General features: G+C 43.2%; 1 protein-coding gene across 1 annotated transcript; it reads left to right on the top strand.

Annotated features, from left to right (window-relative positions):
• Positions 1–476: 476 nt before the first annotated feature.
• Positions 477–5,498, top strand: LOC135220050 (uncharacterized). Its single transcript, XM_064257379.1, has 2 exons — positions 477–595; positions 5,154–5,498. The coding sequence occupies exons 1-2, from the start codon at positions 509–511 to the stop codon at positions 5,496–5,498; spliced, it is 432 nt and encodes a 143-aa protein (XP_064113449.1). The 5' UTR covers positions 477–508.
• Positions 5,499–22,110: the final 16,612 nt, after the last annotated feature.

Below are 22,110 nucleotides of genomic sequence, written 5' to 3'. Positions count from 1 at the left end.
GTTATTTTTCATAGCTAACAAACCTGAGGTCTTAACAGCTAATGGCCCACTTCTAGCCACCCTTCTACCTTCTTAGGTATCCTGAGTTGGGGAAAAGATTGATCAGTCACGACGTACATGCGTGGCTTCCAGCCTCACAACGCGTCAGATGATCAGGGTTACCAGAGGTCACAGATTCCTTGCTTTTCAATCTTAGATTGATCCAACTGGTTAACAGCTTGCACAGGAAATAAGCCTATTTTAAGACCTTGGGTTTGTTAGCTATGAAAAATACAAATTGGTTTAAAATTTGTCATATTATGTATTAGTATTAGGCAAATGTGTGCATTTGATGGTTTGTATAAAAAAAACTTTTGTGTTGTAAGTTTTTCATTTGTCTTCACTCAGCATTTCTTCCTTATAGAAGTTGGTAATATCAATATGGTACTTACCATGAAAATGTATGATTGAAAATGCAGCACAGGTATTTTATCATTACATAATTTCATGGTTTCAGAAGGAAAGTAAGATGGAAGCTAAAAAAAAGAAGAAAAAGGAATTGCTAGATCCTGGCGAGAATGAAGCACCAACCTCTTTTGAAGCAAGATATAGTAAGGTATTGTAAGGTGTTGCATTATAGTTGGTACTACAGTGCCTTTAGATGTGTAATGTAGGTTGTGCTAAAAGTTGTTTGCAACATTTCTTCATGCTCCAGTATTCACACCTCATTTGAGGAGAACTCATTAAATCCTGCATTGTGTAGACTCAATTTCACCTCATTGGTAATATTCAACTCAGGGTTGGCTATTTTAACCAAATGGTTTAAACTGTGGGTTAAGCCAATAAAAAGACTATGTTTTTTGGTTTTTAAAGTTTTTAATGGCTTTTTATTTTTCTTTGTTATTAATTTTCTTTAGGTCTTCATGCTTCCTCCACAACTTTTTTGAGATAGTATTGATTTTTTTGGTACTTAACATAATGTTTTAGTACTTTCAAAGTCATATCTTAGAACATATTTGTGTTAAAAAAAGTGGTAAACTTAGGTCAAAATAAATTGATAAATAATTTGATTTTTTTAATGCAAAAGGGGTACTGTATATATAAACAAAAATAGAATGAATCAAATAAACAAAAAATTTAACAAAAATAAATACCATTTGGTGACTGATATCACCAAAGGAGAACTAAAGGTATGAGCATTTTTGTTTTAAACAATTAAGCCGGAAAAAAAATGAAAGCACAGACTCTTTGGTAACAAAGTTGAAGAAACTTGCAAGTACTGTTAATTTCATGACATGAATTATGTCATCCTAGATCAGGTCATTGAAAAGTGTTCTTCATCAAAGCTCAGGCGCAAGATTTTAGAAACTGAAGATCTGACTCTTGACAAGGTCTCAATCATAGCTAGGGCCATGGAACTGTCGGACACGCAGGCTTCCATCATAGAAAACAAATCAAACTTAGGTAATCAGGTCAAAGAGATAGCTGCGGTAAGTTATCAGTGTTAATAAAGGTTCATCATCTTATAGGCCTAGGCCTAAGCAGCTGGCAGGCCTACCATCAAATAATTGCACACAGAACAGTTCCCACAAGTTTCACAACAACAGTAACATTAGGGGTCATCATCATAATCAGTCACACTTGGGGGCCAAACCGAAGTCCCAGAGTGGGCCCGCAAAACATGCCAATAAGCATAGGCCTGTTGGGACACGTCAAAGATGTGGAGGAACTGGACATACGCAGGCAGATTATTACAAATGTCCTGCTACAGGAAAACAATGTATGAAATGTTCTAAGTTTGGTCATTTTTCAAATGTGTCGATCAGAATCACACTCACAAAAGACAATCCATCACATGCATGAGGTATCACAGTCTCAGGAGGATAATGGTGAAGATTTTGTTTTCAATTTGAATCCCATTAGCAAGTCCAACAAAAGTAAAAGCATTTATGTTAATGTTTCCATAAATGGGACTGAGATTTCCATGCAGGTTGATTCAGGAGCTGATATTACAGTCATTCCAGAGACACTCTCTCTCTCTCTCTCTCTCTCTCTCTCTCTCTCTCTCTCTCTCTCTCTCTCTCTCTCTCTCTCTCACAATTATCTGAAGTATTTCATGTAACCAGATTTTGACTTAGTAATGTGTTCTAATTTCTACGAGATATGGAGATAAATGATAATGAAAATTTTAATTTTTTTAATGTTAACAATGTATGGATAATTGTATGTCAAACACATATAGGCACACAGATTTGTGAATATCATCTAAAAATCTGAAGTTTTATACTGAGTAGCATAGTAATTAATGTAATTAAGTAAACCAGAAAAAAATATATTCCATGGTTTAAACGAACAAAACATCTTTTTTGATTTTTAGAAAACCATTGGTTTTTGCCAACCCTGATTCAACTGTGAATGTTTTAGTTGGTATTTGCTACTTTAGGAATAGGTAAAAGCTTTACTTTGAGAATTATTTTTTACTTTGAGAATTATGCTTCTTATGAACAAGTGTTCTTAGTGCTTTTTGTTGTTGTTGCGTCGTCACTGGGTATCCATAGATAGTGGGAAATTGAAACTTTTAAAGTAACAGATTTCATTGTACACATTTTCATTGTTATTACAGCTAGTTTGCTATGTCTTCTGTATATCACTGATAAACATATTTTAACAAAAAAGGGCTTAAGGTCATTGGTTGCTTAGTGGGTAAAATATTGATGTATGAACTATGAATGAGAAGAAAAGAACACAGTTGTACCTCGTACTTCGAATTTAATCCGTTCCAGAAGGCTGTTCGAAGTACGATTTGTTCGAAATATAAAACAAATATCCCCATAAGAAATAAAGGGAATCAGGATAATTCATTCCAGCCAACCCAAAAAGTCCCCCTTTTCACATTTTTTCTATTATTAATGTGTTCAAAAGTTAAATTAAGAGTGTAAAGTAATGAAACAGTATGTTATATGAAGTAAAATTTTCTCAATTTTATTTTTTCTATGTACTATTTATGAACTGTTGGGTAAAAATGGCGCCAGCTGGCTGGGGGTGATGGAGGGAGGAGAGACGGGGAACCTTTTGAGCAAACCGAATTGGTTGCAGTATGCAAAAGTTGATAAAATCAATTTTATTCACATATTAGGTACAAAGACAATCAAAGGAAATTGATAGTGTGTGTGTCCGATCGTGGATGAGAGAGAGAGAGAGAGTAATCGGCATGTTTATACTTGGATCTTAAGTGCACGAAAGAGATTAATTATGCCACAATGCATCAGCTTACTCTTGGCAAATGGCAGACTTTTAAAACAAACATGAGGATTTTGCAAACAAGTAAGTAATAAGTCAAGAATGCAAGAAAAGGAAAGAGAGATCAAATAACTTTTCACAAGGAAGCCGTTTCAACAAACAATCGAAGGCATGCAGAAGCTGAAAGTGGCACCAGTTTATCACAGAGCAGAGTTACTTGTACAGTAGTACAATACGTAATAAAACACTTGCACCAGATTGGTATTTTACCTTAACAAATCGAGTGTAAGTGAAAGAAATGGGCAATTAACCATCCCAGATCAGCTAAGTCAGTGGCAAGCAGAGCCGTTCTCTCTCTCTCTCTCTCTCTCTCTCTCTCTCTCTCTCTCTCTCTCTCTCTCCTCTCTCTCTCTCTTCTCTCTCCTCACAGTGCACCGAAGACCGACTCGAGCAAGGTTTTTTTTCTATTTACTATATGCATTTTTTTCATGTTTTATCATTATATTAAATTTATTGTGAAATAATTTTATTTTTTTGTGTGAATTGGTACTGGTTTTATATTATAGTAAAGATTTTACTGTCTCTTCTCTCCTCAACAATACCACAACGCACAATAATTTTAAATCATTCATTCATTTATTCCTCAAAAATATAATCTGTCCCTCCCTCTACCTCAAGTTAGCTGTGTATCACCGCAATGACGAATGATTTTGTTAATCATTTATGCTAAATTCTATTGTTAAAAGCTTTGTTCTTGCATTTACTATTTTGTTAATATTGTTCAACTAGACCGTCTCACTCGGCGCACCGAACACTGGCTCAATTAAGACTTTTTTTCTGTATTGCATTTGATTGTTTTCATATTTTATCATTATGTTAAATTTATTGTGAAATAAAATATTTTTATGTGAATTGGTACTGCTTTTACATACATATTATAGTGAAGATTTTACTGTCTCTTCTCCCCTCAGCAATACCATGATGCACGATAAGTTAAGATCATTCATTCATTATTCCTCAAATATATAAACGCTCCCTCGCTCTACCTCAAGTTAGCTATGTATCACCTATTGTTTAATTAGACCGTCTCACTTGGCTCACCGAACACTGGCTCAAGTTTTTTTTTTTTTTTCTATATTGCATTTGTTTGTTTTCATATTTTATCATTACATTAAATTCATTGGGAAATAACCTTTTTATGTGAATTGTTATTGCTTTTACATACATACAGTAATATTTTAATTCTCCTCTCCTTCTCTCCTCAACATATCAACGCTCCCTCGCTCAGTCTCAAGTCAGCTGGGTGTGATGTCACTGCGGTTACGTACAATTTTATACATCTTATATGCTAAATGTTGTATTGAAAGCTATAATTTATATTAAATACTTTATACTTTTATTTATTTTGTCAAATATTGTTAGCATTAAACTATATACAGTAAATGAAAAAAAATTAATACAGTTTAACTTGTAAGACCCAGTAGGCCGTCGAATACAAGTATAAACTAGATAATCAGTCAGTTCGAAGTATGAGCATTTGTTTGACAAACGATACAAAACTTTCTAAAAAAAATTTTTAAGAAAAACGGAAAGTTCGACATAATAAACGTTTGACAAATAAGGTATCACTATATGTTGTACATTTCATAGTATAGTATTATATTTTATGGAAGATTTTAAGATGATGATTCTAACAGCTACAGTGAACTGTGAATTTCATGCAAAAAATTGTGTAGTTTTGTGTAAATTTCTCTTGACTGGTATATTTGATAATCAGTATTTTTTTAATACAAAAAGGTCCTAGTAATTTAGTTATCAGAATGTATATAATTTTACTAGCTGTGTTTCATCTAGCTCCACACTTTTTTTATGATGATTATTATGAGCCTCTTTTTCCATTTTAAATTATAATAAAATTGCAATCACATTTTCAGAGAAGACGTACACAAAAGCTGTGTGATCCAGATTTTGTGTATGAAGAAACTTTTACCAAAAGACCACGGATGAGTCCACAACATCAGGCGGCCGTACGTCAGAAAGTTTCACTCCAGAAACTTCCAAGAACTAAGTTAATGACTTGTAATACTCCAAAAACATCATCTAAAGAAAATTCATCTTCAGTTGTAAATATCCCATCAAAACACAGCAAAGATACTAGTCATCAGAGTATAACTACATTTCCCAGTTCTTCAGTGAAGTCAGAACCTAGAGATGATTTGGAAGGGGTCAAGGAACTGTTCACTGATTCTGTCTTGAATTTAGAGGTAGATATATGTTAATATTGTTTTGCATGTCTTTTAAGCTTATTTTGTTGTTTGATAATTTCCTGTGTCATATGCATTGCTATTTGTCGTGTGCAAAAAGGAAATGTAATAAATACAAATTTACAAACCATTGCTTCACATTATCCCTTCATATGCCTGATCTATGGCATCTACACTTTTGCCCATTTTAAAAGATTAATTTTGTTTATGGGACTTACCCAACAGCTATATAGCTAAGAGCTTTCTACCTACGGCAGCCTCACAATTGAAAATTTACTCTAGCGCTAGTTCCAGTTACGGTGTGGTTAGAATGCCCCGTCCACTACTGGGGAGTATATGTAGGTAACAACCCAGCAGAGAGCTTCAATTCGTTTTCTGCTGGCTCCCGGTCAACATTGTGGTTTTAGGCAGCCTTTTTTCCAATGGCTTGTGTTGATGAATTCGGAGTTTTGGTGTAGTACTCTGGGTGGTTTTGTTGCTTTAGCGCATTTTCAGTATGTCAGATTCTAGCACAACCAGTGTTAGGTTTTGTGTAGATGGTTTGTTAAGGCAGGTTAGCGTATTCTTCAGCTTCGGATCCTTCGCTCGCTCCCCTGAAACAAACAACAGTTGGGTGATATCACGTCTTTGGTTGCTGAAAGCTCCTACCCCTTTGCAAGCAGCAGAAACCTTTTGGCTATCACCTATCTCTTCAGATGAAGAAGAAGAAGAGGAACAGGACTCAAGTCCTTCGTCTGCCTATTCGACATTGTTAAGGGGCTTTCTTGACAACTATCCAGATTTTTTCTCTCCTGCGACTCCAGTATCACCAATTACAACTTTCCTTATGAGGAACTGCTTCAGACAGCTTGTCACTACCCAAGTTGGTACTCTCTTCATCAACGAAGAAAGTCTTGAGAGACGTGGACTCCTGGCTAGCGTTTTAAGAGAGAGATGCGTAAAGCTTCTTTTGTTGCACCTCCTGCCAAGTTGATTAAGAAGAGTCACTGTATTTATAACACAGGAGAATCTCCTTCCCTGGGAGCATCTGCCTCCTCCCAGGGAGATTTCTCAGATTTCATCGACTCTGCTAGGCGATCAGCTTTTTCTTCAGCCAAAGTTATGCTCTCGTCAGTGCAAGTGGATCACCTTACTAAGAGTATTTTCAAGGTGTTAGAAGTTTATAGCTTCTTAGACTGGTGTGATAGTAATTGCTTCATAGCAAAGGAAGTTAAAGGAAAGAAGTGATCGTAAGAGAGAGAGATCGTAAAAGAGAGACTCCAGTTTGTCACAGAGAGTAAGAGCCACAGATCAGAATATCAGTGAGAAATCAGCAGCAGCAGAGATTATCCGTGAGAGATAAGAGAGAAAGGGACCGACGAAATATCAGAAGAGTTGTTCGAGAGTTGGTTGGATATTGTCTAGTCGTCTTCAGAGTGGACGAATTATCTTGTGTTATCTCGACGTCGAGCAGACTTCAGAGAAGAAAAGGTCCTGCTAGAGGTTTGGGTAGTTTTTCCTGCCGTTTCAAGTAGGACTAGTTTCTGCAATACGGAGTATGCAATTGCCGCTCTCCGTTTGTGAAGCCACTGCTTCGTCACTAAACCAGCCCGCAAGTATTTGAATTGCCTCACCTGTTCCCCCAGTTCATGCAGTGTAAGATTCTGTCTTTTATGTAAATAGGAGATAGCATTCTGCATTTACCTTTGTTAGTAAGCTTGTAAATAAACCTTTGTGTTAGTGTTTCTTTCTATATTCGTATCCCCAGTTTCAACTGTTGGTGTTGAAATATTTTTTTTATTATTATTATTTCATATCGACCCCTGAAGCAGACCTCTCTCAGAGGCCGTAACATTATGGTCAAACCCTTTTTGCCAGGATATTTCGACACCGTAACATTGTCTCTGAGATCTCAGAGTCCGTAACTTGTGGCGACCTTGCCTAGGCTATCAACACTTTAACGGTTTTGAAACAGGGAAAAATATAGAAAGAATCAGAATGAGTGAGATGGTGAAAGAGTTTATTAAGTCAGGTAAGCTACTAGTTCTAGAGGGGAATGATCTCCGTGAGTATGTTGAAAAGACAGAAGAGAAAAGAAAGTGTGAGAGAGATGAAAGAGCGGCTGAGAGAGAAGTAATGAAAATGCAGCAAGAGAAAGAGAGAGAATCAATAAAAATGCAGCAAGAGAGAGAAGCAATGAAAATGCAGCAAGAGAGAGAAGTAATGAAAATGCAGCAAGAGAGAGAAATGTTGGTAATACAACAGGAAAGAGAGAAAGAGCGTATGCATGAGCAGGAAGAGAGACAGAGAAAGAACGTATGCATGAGTTGGAATTGCTCGGTTAAGGGAAAGTACTCATAACAGTTCGGACGGCGAAAACGAAAACGAGCTGATAGGTTAGGGATGAGTACTGTGCTAAAATTAGTACCAAAGTTCGACGAGGAGGATGTTACGACATATTTCATGTGTTTTTGAGAAGTTAATGGAACGAGTAGGTTCTCCTAAAGAAATGTGGACTTTATATTTGCAATCAGTTTTGAGTGGTAGGGCACTTACTGTGTATAGTTGCATGTCTAAGGAGGAATGTAATAATTACGATATCGTGAAAGAAACTGTTCTTAGCGCGTATAGGCTAGTACCGGAGGCATACCGTAAGAAATTTAGAAATTTGAGAAAGGAATGATAATATTACGTATGTAGAATACGGTAAGAAGTTAGAAAGGCTGTTTTTGATTGGTTAACTTCTGCTAAGGTTGAGGATTTTGACGGTTTGAAGAACTTAGGGCTGTTAGAAAACTTCAAAGATAACGTATCCCCTGAGATTAAACTTTATATAGAGGATAGGCAAGTAAGTATCTTTTGCAGGAGCAACTAAGCTAGCTGACGATATAGTCTAACTCATAATTTGAGTGTTAGTAAGAAACGAAATGATCCTTCGTCTGGTAGAGTACAAAGCAGTAAAGGTTTCAGTCCTAGTAATAGCAATGCGAGTAAAAGTAACTATTCCTGTTATACATGCGGAAAACCTGGTCATACGTCTAAGGTTTGTAAGAGTAAAAATGGCATCTAGGGGGCTCAGAATTAACTTGTTTCCAATGTAATGGGAAAGGGCATTTAGCGAGGAATTGTGCAGTAGAAAAGAAGGACGGTAAGAAACCAGTATCTCTAGTTAACCTTTCGTCAAGTAGGGATGATGTGATGAGAGAACTAGGAAAGTTTTTGGTGAATTTTCTGTCGGAAGCCGTAGTTTCCTCTCTTGGATGAGTAGATTCGAGAGAAGTAGTCTTGCTTCGAGACACCTGGGCCGCTGTCTCACTGATTCGGAAAGAGTGTGTGCCGAACAGGGCAGAAATCAATATGGAAGAGAAAGTCATGTTAGGTGGATTTCCTAACACTTGTGTTCTTTGTCCTTTGTTGAAGTTGAATTTAGAAAGTCAGGTATGTCAGGAGAAGTAAGACTTGCCGTTGTGGACAGTTTGCCCGTTGAAGGCGTTGACATTATTGTCAGTAACGACTTAGCTTTATCCAAGAATGTGAATCCTGTTGTGAGGAATATTCCGGTGCCTGAAATGGTGGTAACTAGGTCGGGTTTAGATACAGACGTAGACTACAGTCATAATTTGTTCGTGGATTCAAACGAGAGTAAGTTCGTGGATTCGAACGAGAGTAAGTTCGTGGATTCGAATGAGAGTGAGTTGCGTGGATTCGAACGAGAGTGAGTGCGTGGATTTCGAACGAGAGTAAAGTTCGTGGATTCGAACATGAGTGAGTTCGTGGATTCGAACGAGTGCGATAGAGGTAGCGAGGTTGATCTTGCATGAGTTGTGTCTTGAGAGACCTAACTCTATTGTTGACAGTGATAGCCAAAGGAAGGCGTAGCTGTCGAGAGTAACGTAGTAAATGTACCTGTATTCTATTACTAGTTACGGTGATGAATTAGGCTCTAACGTTTTGGATAAGGATGAGCTAGTCAAGTTGCAGAAAGAGGATGAGACACTAACCCGAATTTTTGAATGTGAGCTGGATGATGATCTCGATGATGTGTGTAAGGAAACTTTTTGTGTAAAGGACGAAGTTTTCGTGTCATGTTTGCCATAAGTCCAGGTAGTGAAGGGGGTGGAATCACAGAAAAATTCATAGTTTTTAGGAAGCTTCATGATTAATTTTGAAGTTAGCACATGGTGAGCAAGGACATTTAGGAGTAAATAAAAACTTTCAAGTGCATTAGTAGGGCGTTACTTTTGGCCTAAGATGAAAAATGACGTGAAGAGATATGCTTTAAGCTGTCATGAATATCAATTGCCGGGAAACTGATTCAAGTAGTTCCAGAATTCAGTTGTGTAATATTCCTTCAATAGGTCGAATCTTTTGGGAATGTATTTTATCAATATGGTCGGAACTTTGCCTAGAAGTAAGGGTAGAGATGATTGCTTAACTAATCTTGAGTATTATAAAAACAATCTAAGAGATGTTTGGGAACTAGCGGAGGAGAACGGAAGCGCTTGACACTTAGCGAAAGAAAACATGAGAGGAAGTCAAGGGGAATTTAAAGGAAAACTTTATCTTAGAGCAAAAGAGAGAAGTTTGTGTGTACGAGATAAAGTTTTAGTACTAGTCTCGAGAGAAAGTCCCTTTTTATCCAGTAAGTTGGAAGTTCCTTTTTCAATTTTAAAGAAGAGGGGAAAATATACATTATAGAATTAATGTGGGTAAGAGTAGAGCAAAGGCAATTGAATGTAAATTTGCTTCAGAATTATAAAACAACACCTTGTGCCGTGGCCTCCGCCTGTGTAACAGTGTTACTGATGAGATTAGTTTTGAGAAAAACACAAGAGGTGTTTTAGTATTTGTTATAAGAAGTTTTAATCAGAGTTCAGAAAACAGAAATAGTAAGAGATAAGGATAATGTATAGCAGTAGCCTCTAGAGATTTTTCTCAGAATGATAGCCTAGTGACCGTTTTCTGTTTTGGCACGAGTGGTTTTTTGAGTGAATGAAGAAGTATTAAAGCTTTGGATGCAGAATTGTTTCCCCACTGTTAATTCTTGCTCCTCTTTAGAAAAAAATAAAATCAGTTGATTTCATTTTTTTTCTCTTTTCTGGGGGGCGTGATTGTGATGGGTAATTTTTGCTTCATAGCAAAGGAAGTTAAAGGAAAGAAGTGATCGTAAGAGAGAGAGATCGTAAAAGAGAGACTCCAGTTAGTCACAGAGAGTAAGAGCCACAGGTCAGAATATCAGTGAGAAATCAGCAGCAGCAGAGATTATCCGTGAGAGATAAGAGAGAAAGGGACCGACGAAGTATCAGAAGAGTTGTTCGAGAGTTGGTTGGATATTGGTCTAGTCGTCTTCAGGAGTGGACGAATTATCTCGTGTTATCTCGACGTCGAGCAGACTTCAGAGAAGAAATGGTCCTGCTAGAGGTTTTGGGTAGTTTCCTGCCTTCAAGTAGACTAGTTTCTGCAATACGGAGTCAAGAGGAAGTATGCAATTGCGCTCTCCACCCGGTTTGTGAAGCCACTGCTTCGTCACTAAACCGGCCCGCTGTATTTGAATTCCCTCACTGTTCCCCCAGTTCATGCAGTGTAAGATTCTGTCTTTTTATGTAAATAGGAGATACCATTCTGCATTTACTTTTGTTAGTAAGCTTGTAAATAAACCTTTGTTGTGTTTAGTGTTTCTTTCTATATTCTATCCCCAGTTTCAACTGTTGGTGTTGAAATATATTTTTTTTATTATTATTTCATATCGAACCTGAAGCAGACCTCTCTCAGAGGCCGTAACATTGTGTCGACCCTTGCCAGGATATTTCGACACCGTAACATTGTCTCTGAGATCTCAGAGTCCGTAACAACTGGACAATCGGGACATTAGCCAGCAAGGTGGAAGACTGCCTGACGATGACAGAAGACGTCACAGCAGACTTGCTAGGGGTATTGTCCTGTAAGGACAATGCCGTTAGAAGGTGGATCAGTGGAATTAGCATCTTTCGTCTTGTTTTTGCATCTTGAAGAAGAGAGATTTGTGGTGTTCCTTTGCTACTAAATGAGTAACATGACACAAAAGTCAGCCTTGCTTTTTGCCCCACCATTGGACAGAAGCGCCTTTTCCCAGAATAGTTTAGTACTTCAGATTTTGTTTGTCTCTTCAGAAGAAATCAACCAACGATCTGTTGGCGCAATTGTTGAAGCATTCTAGGGAATGTCAAGTTAACACCAGTAGGGTCTTTTTTCTCTCCTCTTCAAACCCAAGAGTTTCGTGGAGCAAGACAGAGAAGCCAACAAAGACCTCATACTAACCTACAACCTCCAACCAGGTCTATCAAGAAAACCTACAAGGCAGCAAGTAAGAAGTAAGGAGCGAGTCCTTTGCGCCCCTGTAGGAGCCAGGTTGTGCCTTTTTGGGAGGAATGAGTTTGAGAGGAGGCAGAGCGTTAGGTAGTCAAGGTTTTACAGCAGGGGTATGTCATTCCCTTCAAGAAAGCCCCACCTTTGGTCAGTTCACCCGTTACATTACCGGCTTATTCGGCAAAATCAGAAAAGTTTGTGGCTCTTTCTCAAGAGGTAGAGTCACTGGTTCGCAAGAGAGCAGTAGAAGTAAAGGAAGATCAAAACTCGAAAGAGTTTTACAACATACTCTTCATGGTCCCCAAAACATCGGGGGGCTGGAGACCAGTTTTAGATGTAAGCGCTTTGAATCAGTTTGTTCTCGAAACGAAATTCCATATGGAGACCAATCAGTCGATCATGTCCTCCATACATCAAGGGCACTGGATGGTGTCCCTGGACATGGATGATGTGTATTTCCACATCCCTATTCATCCAGATTCCAGAAAATTTCTCCAGTTTGTTTTTCAAGGAAAGGTTCTCCAATTTTGGGCGCTATGCTTCGGCCAGTCGACTGCCCCACAGGTCTTTACTCGATACTGGCTCCATTGGCGAAGTGGTTTCATATGTTAGGAGTGAACATCTCTTTTTTATCTGGACGACTGGCTGCTCAGAGCTCAGTCGAAGGACAATGCTTAGAAGATCTCTCTACAAGTTCTCCTTCTTTCGAAGAAACTAGGATTTTGATGAACATACATAAATATCAGATAATACCCAGTCAACAGATTCTATATTTGGGATGATTCTGGATGCTTGGAATTTTTGGGTTTTTCTCCCCCCCAAAAGGATAAACTCTTGTCTTCTTTGTGTCAGACATTTTCTGTCTTCAGGAATGCTCAGCGGCTCAGTGGATGAGCCTCTTAGGAAGACTAGCCTTAGTCGAAAAATTTGTGAAAGTAGGGAGACTCCACTTGAGGTCACTTAAATTTTTTTCTTCTAGCAAATTGGAGCAAAAAAAAACTGATCAAGACTCTTTTGTGTTCCCGGTAATGGCATAAATCAAGGACATTCTGTGGTGGGTGTCAGAAGAAAGACTTCAAGAAGGGAAGTCTCTTCTTCTGTTGACTCAGACCTAGACTTGTATTCCGATGCCTCAAACCTAGGTTGGGAAGCTCATCTGGGGAACAAGAGTATTGGAACTTGGCCGGAGGAGTTCAGAGATTCACACATCAATGTAAAGGAATTAAGAGCGATGTTTCTAGGTCTTGCAAGCTTTTTCCGACAATTCAACAGCTCTGTCGTATGTCAAGAACAAGGGGGAACGCATTCCTTTTCCCTTTTTCAAGTGGCTCAGGAACTCCTGCTGTGAGCAGTCAAGAATCAGGTGAGGTCATTGCTGACTCGCTTCATTCAAGGGAAAATGGAATGTCCTAGCGGATGGATTGAGCCAACCGAATCAGGTCCTCCCGACAGAATGGACCTTATATCAAAGTATGCGAGGACCTTTGGAAACTATGAGGTTGTCCTTCAGTAGACCTCTTTGCGACTTCACAGAACCACAGGCTTCCAAGATTCTGTTTGCCGGTCCCAGACCCTCTCACTTGGAAGACGGATGCGATGCTGCAGGATTGGACGGGTCTGGAAGTCTATGCCTTTCTACCTTTCGGAATGATGCGGGAGGTCTTCAACAAGTTAGAGTCTCACTGGAATGTAACTTTGACTCTGGTGACCCCCTTTTGGCCAGGGAAAGAGTGGTTCCCAGATTTGATACGCCGATCAGTCGACTTCCCAGGCTATTACCTCAAAAGCAGTGTCTACGCAGACAACCCCAATTGTTCCGATACGTAATACAAACCATCGGTCCTTTAACAATAGGAAGTAGCTAGCGGCAGCTGGAACGGTCGTAAGCTTTCGAACAAGGGAGGAACGGTAGTTAACTGCTTGTCCGACAGTCGCGCGGCGAGCGACTGGGAGGTAAACAAATCACTTTTGCTTTCGGCGGCCGCGGGTGTGAAGGACGTGTTTCGTCATCGCTCTCTGCCCGCTTACATCGTCGTATGCTTTGTTTATATTGTGTTTTCTACTAATGGGTTTTGTTTGACATTGAAATGAAACTGTAAGTACACTGTTTTCATTTTCATTACTTAATTATGAACCCTTGAATTATGTCTCGGTGCCGAGGGCGGGCGCGCTCAGCGCCGATCATGTATTTGGGCGAAAGGGTGTAATTGAAAAATGTAAGTACTTTTTTCATTATATTTTTGCCCTGTGCGTTCGTTACGACGAGTGTGTGATTGCGCTCGGCACGAACTTTTAATTTTGTATAATAGAATGCAATGAAAGTGGATTCGCAATTGCAATATTCTCTTTTCATTTTTCATTTATTGATTGCATGAAATTTAATCTGGATCAATTTTTCGTTCTTACCCGGGAATTGATCCTTACGATTTTTTATGTGAAATGAAATCGCAAGTGCAGTATTCTGTTTCATTTTCATATATATTTTAGATAGCATCATATTATTGGATCAAGTTTCCGTTCTTACCCGGGAATTGATCTTTTCTCCTTTAAGTTCTATGAAGTGAATCGCAAGGGCAGTATTTCTGTTTCATTTTCATATACTTTTCACTGCTGTGCGGGGGTGGGGGAAGCGAAGGTCTGCCAGGAAGCCCGCGACTCCCTTGGTAGCCGATTCTTCGTCTTCCTTCCTGCCCCCGCTTCAGGCTTCTTCATTGTATTTTGTATTTGGGGTCTTCCTTGCGTTCGGGGTGGGGCATGTCTTCCCCCCGTGCGTGAGGGAACCCCTCTTACTAATCTATCTATGTTACCGCAGGTGCTACATCCGTGGGGGAGAAACGACCTTGGATGTAGATGTAGATCCTCACGAGGTTTGTACTCGTTGTCGGGGGCGAGAGTTGCTCCCGCAACGAGCCCTGTGTAACGTGTATGCATTCGTCAGAGGCGCAGTGGGTGCTGTACGAGGACACAAGGAAGTCATCGGAAAGTCCAGTGACGTCCTTTGGTAACGGACGTCCAGTTGTACTCGGGGGTCTTCCGTCCGCTCTGGGTGGGGTTCTCTCCCCCCAGGCGCGAGGAAGCCCCTCTAACTAACCCGACTGTTGCTTCCCCGCAGGTTTGCCATCAGCGAGGACGACCTGGGACAGGTGTGGGAGTCGCTGGGACTGCAGGGGTTGATTCAGCGGTTGGCGGGGTCGGCAGTGGTCACTCATGTACGGTAACCACGGTACCACCTACAACAACCACAATCTCGACACCAGCATAGAGATGTCACCGCACCTGGTGTACACACCACATGTCATGTCGGTAACACCCACTGGCTGCAATCCAGAACCAATTCCTGCCGTGCCAATCAGGACGGTGCCACCGCCACCTGGGTTCTTTGTATTGCCGACCCCGGAACGGCCTGCCGCTGCCCAAGAGTACCCCCATGGACCTGCCCGCCAGTGCCGGAGGATGACGGTAGCTGCCGACAGGACGCCTGTCTCTCCTGTGGTACCTGCCGTGCCTGCCGTACCTGTTGCTGTCCCAGCCGCTCATTCCCTTTCAGATCAGGTGCCTGCTGCTCATTCACTTTCATATGTTCCTGCTGTTCCTGGACCTGTTCCTGTTGTTCCTGCTGTTGGTGATGCTGTCACAGTCTCAGGTCTTTCCGGACAGGTGCAGTCGGGCCCTGTTGCTTCGGCAACTGCCCCGGCTCCCTCCTGATGGAAGACCTGACGTTCTGTCCTGCGGAGCCTGGCGAAGAAGAAGAGGAAGAGGAAGAAGGTGTCGTCGTCGTCTTCGTCGTCTTCTTCGTCGTCCGTGCCCCTCTCCTTCCCCTTCGACTTCTAAGGCCAAACAGCCGAAGAAGAAGAAGGTTGCCTCCTTCCCCCCTAAGAACTCCTTCGGGTCTTCTAAGGGCCCGGCTCGCTCAGGCGAGCTGTGGGGAGCTCTTCTGCTGGTCCTCCTCCTGTTCCTTCGGGAAACGGGCCCGTCGCTTCTTCTGCAAAGAAGAAGTCGACGGGGACCAGAGGGCACCAGCCTCGGCTGGTGCGTCCTCACCTGGTGCTAGCGGGTCTGCCGCTAAACCAGGTTTCCGTCTCGGCCGCTTCTCTCGTTCGCGAGAAGCACCGAGTGGACGCTCTTCCAAGAAGACCGTCCAGCCAAAGTTTTGACGCCCGAGCTCGCTCACCGTCAAGACAGCGGCGCGGAGCAGAAGACTGGCGAGGAGTCGTGCACACGACTCCTCGCCAGGCCAGTGGACGCTCTCGCAGCGATCAACTGGCTGCTCGGGCTAACGTGACGGTCGCTGATCAGCCATGGGTTGAGGCGAGGAAGGAGTCCCCGCGGCCGCCGGTACCAGCCACGGCTGGTACCAGCGACTCGACGCGCCGAGAGGACGCTGGCCGGTCTCGACGCGACACAGAGCCTAGCAGGTCACCCTCCGCCGCTCCCGATGGGACCGGGCGGAGACGGTGAACCAGCGGCAGCTCGCCTGACGCTAGAGATCGGTCTCGACGTTCTCAGCCGAGCCAATCGCCCCAGGCGAGCGGTAAGGCTAGGCCTGCTGCTCGACCGTCACCGCGGGTTGACGATCAGCAGCAGCCCTCCCACGCACGCTGGTCCTGCCAGCGAGCGAGGGGGGGAGCGTCAGGCTGCCCTCTCCCATAACGGGTTGAGGCGAGGAAGGGGTCCCGCGGCCGTCGGTACCAGCCACGGCTGGTACCAGCGGCTCGAACGCGCCGAGAGGACGCTCGCCGGTCTCACCGTGACAGCGAGCCTAGCAGGTCACCTGACGCCGCTCCCATCGGGACCGGGCGGAGACGGTAACCAGCAACAAGCTCGCCTGACGCTAGAGATCAGCGTCGACGTTCTCAGCAGCTCTCGCCTCAGGCGAGCGGCAAGGCTAGGCATGCTGCTCGATCGCCACCGCGGGTTGACAATCAGCAGCAGCCCTCCAAGCACGCTGGTCCTGCCAGCGAGCTAGGGGGGAGCGTCAGGTCTGCCTCTCCTGTACCTTCAACCTCCTCGGGCTACGCCGGAGGAGCGAGGTACCTATGAGTGATCGCGAGAGGTGCGCCGCTCGCGACCCCGCTATGACGCCGTATGGACCAGGCACGGTTCTAGGGACCGACCAGGACATACGCTGCAATTAGCTGGAGGGGCGACCGTCAGGGGTCTGCCGCTCTCTTCCTCCTTCTGAAGGAGGAGTATCTAGGGATCTGTTCTTGTTGGAGGGACTGGACGGTCTACTCCGCAAGACGCGGTTACTCCCGAGATACAGAGGAATTTGCAGAAGTCATTAAGCTGATTCGTCAGCATAATGACCCTGCGGAAGGATTGCCGCTCCCACCAGCAGAGCCCACGTCTCTGCTCGAGTCGTTTGGGGCCCGAGAGGGAACCCAAACCGACGGTGGGTCTGCCGCGATCGGAGCTTGCCGATTCTGTCTCGAACCAGTGTCTCTCGTCTCCGGACAAGAAGGCTCTCTTCAGTTTCTGGCCGGTCGATCAAGCTACTTCCACCTCCTCTACTGCGACAGCGGCGTTTTCTACGTGTCTTCGGACACCGTATTTAAATACTCCTTCGGTCCTCCTGAGAGGTTTCGACCTCGACGAGGACTGGAATGAGTCGGAGGACGGTATCGGCTCTCTCCTGTCAGGTGTCGATCAGCCCCACCCAGACGACGTTCACAGTGGCGGCAGACCCTTACCTACAGTGAGAGTTCGTAACCCTCCGCGGGAAAACGTTTTCTCCTGACGATACGTTTTCCCAGACTCTGAGAGGCCATCGCCGCAAGGCGATGGCTGCTCCTACTCTTCTCCAACTGCTAGTTCCACTGGAAGGCGAGCGAGTATCCAATTCCTTCCCCATTCCCTCTCTCCTTACGGCTACGAGGGAAAGGGGAAGGATCCTACAGAGATTTCTTTGTAGGATCCCACGTTCGGGACTGCGCTACCGGGGGGACCTTCGGGTCTACCTGACGTAAGCCCCGGTCGTTGAGGAGGAATCCTGCTCCATTCTCGATTTCTACGGGGAATCGAGAGGAACCACCAGCCCGATATCGTTTGACGAATTCGGTGGGGGTTTCGCAGACTGCTTAGAATTCTACGGAATTTCTAGCGCATTCAGTGTTCAAGTTTTTTACGATCTTCAAACACTTACGCAGAGCCACGGTCCAAAGTGAGCGAGACGAGAATCCCCGATATGTTACACGATAATCGGGAACCTCGCCTATGCTCGAATTCCTGGAATTTCTAGCATTGTGAAGAAGACTGCTGCTGAAAGAAACTATCTCACAGTAGGCGACCAACCTGGAATAGAGGAGATCGGACGGGAATATCCAGTTTGGCTTGAACTATCGTCTTAGTATTCTGTTCACCATTGAAGCTTTCCTTCGAGGAAGACTTCTCCTTCACTCTCTTTGATAGAGAACGAAGGTGGTCGATCTCCAATCCTTATTTTGTTTTCTTGAAGGAAAGAATTTAGGATGGAGATCGTTGTTCAGAATCCCACAAATATACTACGTATATTAACCTCGCGACATGATTCTGCTAAGCAGTTGAATTGTCCGAGGGGTAGGCGCATATCCTAGTTATTCTACGGATTGCGACTTAGACGAGAAGTATTCTAATTGAACTGCAACTCGGGGTTGCCTGCAACCTCCCAGGAGTTTTTCAGTTTCAATTTTATATACTTATGGTTTTGTCACGACAACACCATTTCAACTTTTATATTTACCGAAATTCGTTTCGCCTAAATATAATTGCCCGAGCATATCTTTATGCTCGGTAGTTCTAGCCGAACGCATTCCTTCGTGGAATAATGGATTACCTGGCAACTCAGGATGACGAGTCAGCAGGCTCAACCACTGCGTATTGAACTGCCTGATAGCAGCTCAGTATCAGCTGGGCCTCCGAGATTCACGGTCATGTATGTCTCTCTCTCCCCTGCTTGATTGACTACCGAACCGTATCTCTGCTAACAATCATGGACTTAGGTCTCTGATTAACGGGGATTCTCGCAATAATGAAGGACCATCTACTGCGGTGACGCTAGATTCCATCGCCTTCGACATTGCGAGAATTTTCAACAGAGATATCTCTTGGACTCTTTTCATCTTTCTGTTTACCGCACGGTAACAGAAGTCTGTACAAGTCTCCCGCTGCATCGCACTGCGATAATGCGAATGATTTTGCAGACATCTGAGTTTGTCTTCAAAATATCTCGTATTCGTAGGTGTACAATTGTTCATTGTTCAACCCGAATTACAAGATGTGTCAGAAGACATCGCCTACTCTCCGACCTGACAGCTCTACCTCCAAATGTTCAGCCCATGAGAAGCAGTTCTTCAGGCGGCTTTCACCTGTGTTTTCATTACTGAAGAACGCCCCGCTTTCATTGCAACTACGACTTCTCACCGGACAGCAATGAAATAGCGGTTAGCGTTTTCAGTCATTTGTAAGCACAGGTTATGAATCTTGAGATCCTTCTCTCGATTCATATGTGAAGACGTAGGTTGCATTCAATATCTACCTTCGTCTTCAACGGTACATAGTGTTGTTTGTTTTCCGCCTTAGCTTTGAGATTCAACAAACATGAGATGTTTTACCTTCAGGACCTCGGTCTCTAGAAGGCAATTGACTTTCGCCTGTTTGGGTACATGCCTTAAGAGAAATCAATCACCTCGCTGTCCGGCATTGGTGACAAACAAATACATCATTTTGTTTGGTCTCTCTCGGCATAACCCTTTAATTTTAAAAGGCGAAGGTCACGTGACTTACTCGGATGCTTTGACAACTTGCCTCCTATCGAACGCAGTCAGTCGGCAGCTGTCAGAGCGCCCGAGTCAGTTACGAATTACGCTGTTGACTTAGTTCGGTTGTTACACAGCAACCATTACTTCGTTTTAATAGCTTGTCACAGTACCCATACCATTGACACCCACCATGGAGTGTCGGTGTCCTATCCACTACCGAGAACTTCGCTGCATGGGGATAGGAGGATGCGAAGAGACTTCGTTGCTAACGGACAGACCAGTATGGGTACTGGACATCAACCGGAAGTAGAGAAGAGGGATAGGTCATGCGACTATTTCCTTCTTTTCCTCTGAGGAACTGCATGACTTCTCCTGCGAAGTCAGGCACCCAGGGGATGGGGATCCGTGACGCTCGATTTCGTACCGAACTTCGTAGCGAAGACTCAGAACCCTTCGGTCCCTGACGATTGGTTCGAGTCGTTCACAATCCCCTCCCTAATGGACTTCACCGCCTTCGATGCGAAGGAGATGCTGCCTTGTCCACAAGAACTTCTCCTTGGCGCAGGTACTGAAGGCAGGGGTCTGGTCCAACCAGACCACATGCCCTTCCTTCTACCTTCGGGATATTGCCCACAGGTCCTTGGATCTTTTTCCTTGGGACCCGTGGTGGCTGCTCAACACGTTGTGTAGCGAACCCAGACCCTCGCAGGCTGAACAGCATCGAGTCCTGGTGTGACCGTAAGAATGGATGGTGAATGAGAGTGTGACTGGCTCCTCTTCCATCTTTTTCTTCCCCTCTACCTGTGGTTTAGAGGGACACACGGTCGTCACCCTCTGCTGGATAAGGACAAGATGCAGGTGAGCTACTCAACAGAGCCCCATCCTATCCCTTTCACTAGGGATAGGAGCGTATATCCACCACTTCCTCCAACAAGGGGGAGGAAGTGGATGCCAGCTTGAGACAACCCATACTTTATGTTGCCTCTTGCAAACAGGAACAAGTTCTTGCTTGCTGGTACGAAGAGATAACGCTTTGCCTCTCTCTTAGTACTCGGGCCCAGAGGTCTGACCATTGATCCACCTGCGGTGCACACCCCGATCAATCGGACAGAGGCTTGGATCCCTCCCTCGCTCTTACGACCAGGGAGGCATTCCAGGGATGGACGAACACCAGTCTGTTCATCAAAAGACTCAGATTCCTCCCACCAAGAAGTGAGTCTTCCTATTGTTAAAGGACCGATGGTTTGTATTACGTATCGGAACAAATGACAATTTGTCGAAAATTGCATTTTTCCTAACTATACAAACCTGAGGTCCTTTACATATAGTCCCTCCTCATGCCACGCCTCACTCTGCGTATTTTGCATGGGCCAAAAGCAAAAGTGATTTGTTTACCTCCCAGTCGCGCGGCGCGCGACTGTCGGACAAGCAGTTAACTACCGTTTTCCTCCCCTTGTTCGAAGCTTACGACCGTTCCAGCTGCCGCTAGCTACTTCCTATTGTTTAAAGGACCTCAGGTTTGTATAGTTAGGAAAAATGCAATTTTCGACAAATTGTCATTTTTCAGAAGTTTCATCTAGGGTTGTCCGCTCTGTCTATGACAGGGTACAGACTGTCGAGTGCCTCATCAGATTGACAAGGTTTTTTTGAAAAGCGCTTCAAAAGGTATCTCCCAATGCAGACGCCCTTCATCTAACAAATTATACCAATATAAGTGGTCAACCTTCAGAGAGTGGTGTAACAGAACAAAAGTGTCCTCTTCAGAAACCACTAGTAAGTCAGATTGCTGACTTCCTTCTTTACTTGAAGAGAGAAATCTAGGAAGTTTTCGACATCTACAATCAAAGGCTATAGAGCTATGCTTAGTTCAGTCTTTTAAGCATACAGGACTGGATGTGTCTTCAAACCAAGATTTAAGGACCTTATTAAATCTATGGATGTTGCAAAACAAGTAAGATAAGATACCATTCCATTGAATTTAGATGTGATATTGAAGTGGATTTCAGGACCATCTTCCCGTCATCCTCTCTCAGGGACCTAATGAGGAAAACCATGTTATTAATGGCCCTAGCCACAGCAAAGTGTGTTAGTGAAATCTGAGCAATAGATAAAAGGGTTGGATTTTCACAAGGAGACCCAGTATGTTCCTTCATGTTCCTTCTCTTTGGGTTTTCTGCAAAGAATGAGGACCCATCCAATCTGTGGCCGCAAGCATTCACTATTAAAAGAATTCGATGGATATTGTCGGACATAATGAAAAGGAAAGGTGGTTGTGTCCAGTCAGGGCCCTAAAATATTGCCTTCAAAGAACAGAAAAGGTTAGAGGGTCTTTGGATATCCTTTGATGTTCAGTTAGGAATCTGTCTTGCCCTTTCTCCAAGAATGCTTTTATCATTTTTCCTGAGAGTTGTGATTTCAGAAACATGCTTATATTCAAGAGGACAATTTGGGCCCTTTGAAGTCAAAGCTCATGAAGTGAGAGTGGTGGCGACATCCATCGCATTCAGACATAATATTTCATCGAACAAAATTGTGCCAGTAACGTTCTGAAAGTGTAAATCAGTGTT

Source organism: Macrobrachium nipponense, chromosome 1, assembly GCF_015104395.2.
Source record: "Macrobrachium nipponense isolate FS-2020 chromosome 1, ASM1510439v2, whole genome shotgun sequence".
NCBI classification, from domain to species: Eukaryota; Metazoa; Arthropoda; class Malacostraca; order Decapoda; family Palaemonidae; genus Macrobrachium; species Macrobrachium nipponense.
Note: the sequence above shows the minus strand (reverse complement) of the source record. Positions and strands in the feature narration are given on the sequence as shown.

Excerpts from the sequence above, each read along its gene's own strand:
- LOC135220050 (XM_064257379.1), top strand. The coding sequence starts at position 509 with ATGGAAGCTAAAAAAAAGAAGAAAAAGGAATTGCTAGATCCTGGCGAG. Across the intron at positions 596-5,153 it reads TTGAAGCAAGATATAGTAAG|AGAAGACGTACACAAAAGCT; the intron begins GTATTGTAAGGT and ends TCACATTTTCAG.